The sequence below is a fragment of the Notothenia coriiceps genome, unplaced genomic scaffold (assembly GCF_000735185.1).
Source record: "Notothenia coriiceps isolate Sejong01 unplaced genomic scaffold, NC01 NC01_scaffold00010392, whole genome shotgun sequence".
Lineage (NCBI taxonomy): Eukaryota > Metazoa > Chordata > Actinopteri > Perciformes > Nototheniidae > Notothenia > Notothenia coriiceps.
This window is the reverse complement of record NW_011343093.1, coordinates 1-1864: the sequence shown is the minus strand read 5'-3', so window position 1 is coordinate 1864 and position 1864 is coordinate 1. Positions and strand designations below refer to the sequence as shown.

Genomic DNA, 1864 nt, shown 5'->3' with positions numbered 1-1864 from the left:
CTAAAGAGACAAAGGAAGTGGAGGAAGAGGAGGAACAGAACATTGTGGAAGAGACGGTGAGAGAAAGACATGTGATCAGTCAGGAAATCTCCGATCACCAGTACTCCAGTGGAGATTACAACCATCACGCCAAAGAATCAACAGTGGAGCAGAGGAAGAGGGAGGAGGAGGAGGAGGAGGAGGAAGAGGAAGAAGAGGAGGAGGAGGAGAGGGACGTCCACCAAGTTGTTGTTACTCCTTACACTTTGAGTACGATCAGTCAGGGATCTGAGGCTGAGAGGTCAGTCAGGGAAGAAAGATACCTATGACTGAGGAAGAGGAGGAAGATGAATATGAGAGGGAGGAAGAGGAGGAGGAGGAGAGGCTGGGTGCAGGAGATCTGCTGGAAGAGGAAGAGGAGGAGAGGCTGGCTGCAGGAGAGCTGCTGGAAGAGGAAGAGGAGGAGAGGCTGGCTGCAGCAGAGCTGCTGGAAGAGGAAGAGGAGGAGAGGCTGGGTACAGGAGAGCTGCTGGAAGAGGAAGAGGAGGACCGAGACTCCAGCAAAGCCTCTCCCACCACAGTGGTTATAGAAGTCCGCTCTGAGGAAGACGATGAAGATGATGAGGAGGAGGAGGAGGAGGAGGAGGAGGAGGAGGAAGGTGAAGAGCAGGATGGTGTGTCGGAGGGCTCAGGGATCACAGACGACTCTGAGAACTGGGACATGACCCGGGGGAACCTGGGTCTGCTGGAGCAGGCCATCGCCCTGAAGGAGGTGAAGGGGGGGCAGGAGGCGGGCTCTCCAGACTACCAGCCCTACAGCGGCTCCAGCCACAGCCCCGAGGCCTCGGCCCTCCCCCGTCGCACCCCCCACTACTGCAAAGGTATTCCTACTGTCACTGCTGTAGGGAGTGTCTGTGCAAGGTGTTAGGGCTCAGGAGCTCAGGAGCCTGCTCGTTAGGAGCCGCTCCATCCAACGAGTCCCAGCTAATGGCCCAGTGGTGAAGGACACGCGTTCTGTCTTCAGATCGCTGGCTCACAGCTCTTGTACAGTTTAGTAATGGTATTCATTTCAAATTGGCAGATTTCTTATCAATATTTTGAAAATACAATGAACATAGCTCAGTAAAATAGGGTAAATAAAGATTTAAATATATTTTAGTGGATAAAACTAATTTTAAATGATTAAACATTGTAAATTAACCACTTTAAATGTTTGAGGTGTCGGTTTTAATACCAATATTAGTGATTCTTGGCCTGGCAGTATTTCCGATTGGTCAGAACCCCTTGTATTAATTACTGCGTGCTTTCATTCATTATCCATCTAAATCACACCATCCTCTATGCAGACAAGAAGGAGGTGAAGTGTCCGACCCCGGGGTGTGATGGGACAGGTCATGTGACCGGGCTGTACCCTCACCACCGCAGCCTGTCTGGGTGTCCTCACAAGGACCGGATCCCTCCAGAGAGTGAGTCCCCTTCCATCAGACCCATCTGACTCTCATTCATATTCTGTCTCTCCTGCAGCGCTCTGATTAACATCCACCTGTTCTGTTTCTATTTCAACAGCTACCCAAGTGATGAAGGCTAATGCTGGCAGTAATGATACAAACTAAAGTAGCCAACATAACTATTGTTTTACTTTTATAATCAGAGGTGGTGGAAGTAGACCTTGTACTAGAGTAAAAGTAGAAGTACCAGAGAGTAGGAATACTCTGTTACAGTCAAAGTCCTGAATTCAAAATGTTCCTCAAGTAAAAGTAGAAAAGTATTATCATCAAAATATAGTGAAAGTAGCGACAGTAAAAGTAGTCATTGTGCAGATTGGTCCATTTCAGAATAATATATATGATATGTTTTATAATGATTGATCATTAAAGTGTTCTCA

General features: G+C 48.1%; 1 protein-coding gene across 1 annotated transcript; it reads left to right on the top strand.

Moving 5' to 3' along the window:
* Nucleotides 1-646: 646 nt before the first annotated feature.
* Nucleotides 647-1703, top strand: LOC104945987 (myelin transcription factor 1-like). Its single transcript, XM_010771727.1, has 3 exons — nucleotides 647-860; nucleotides 1326-1445; nucleotides 1546-1703. The coding sequence occupies exons 1-3, from the start codon at nucleotides 701-703 to the stop codon at nucleotides 1590-1592; spliced, it is 327 nt and encodes a 108-aa protein (XP_010770029.1). The 5' UTR covers nucleotides 647-700; the 3' UTR covers nucleotides 1593-1703.
* Nucleotides 1704-1864: the final 161 nt, after the last annotated feature.

Bases quoted from the DNA above. Each gene is read 5' to 3' on its own strand.
- LOC104945987 (XM_010771727.1), top strand. From the start codon at position 701: ATGACCCGGGGGAACCTGGGTCTGCTGGAGCAGGCCATCGCCCTGAAG. The intron at 861-1,325 runs GTATTCCTACTG...TCCTCTATGCAG, and splicing joins CACCCCCCACTACTGCAAAG to ACAAGAAGGAGGTGAAGTGT. The intron at 1,446-1,545 runs GTGAGTCCCCTT...CTATTTCAACAG, and splicing joins GGACCGGATCCCTCCAGAGA to CTACCCAAGTGATGAAGGCT.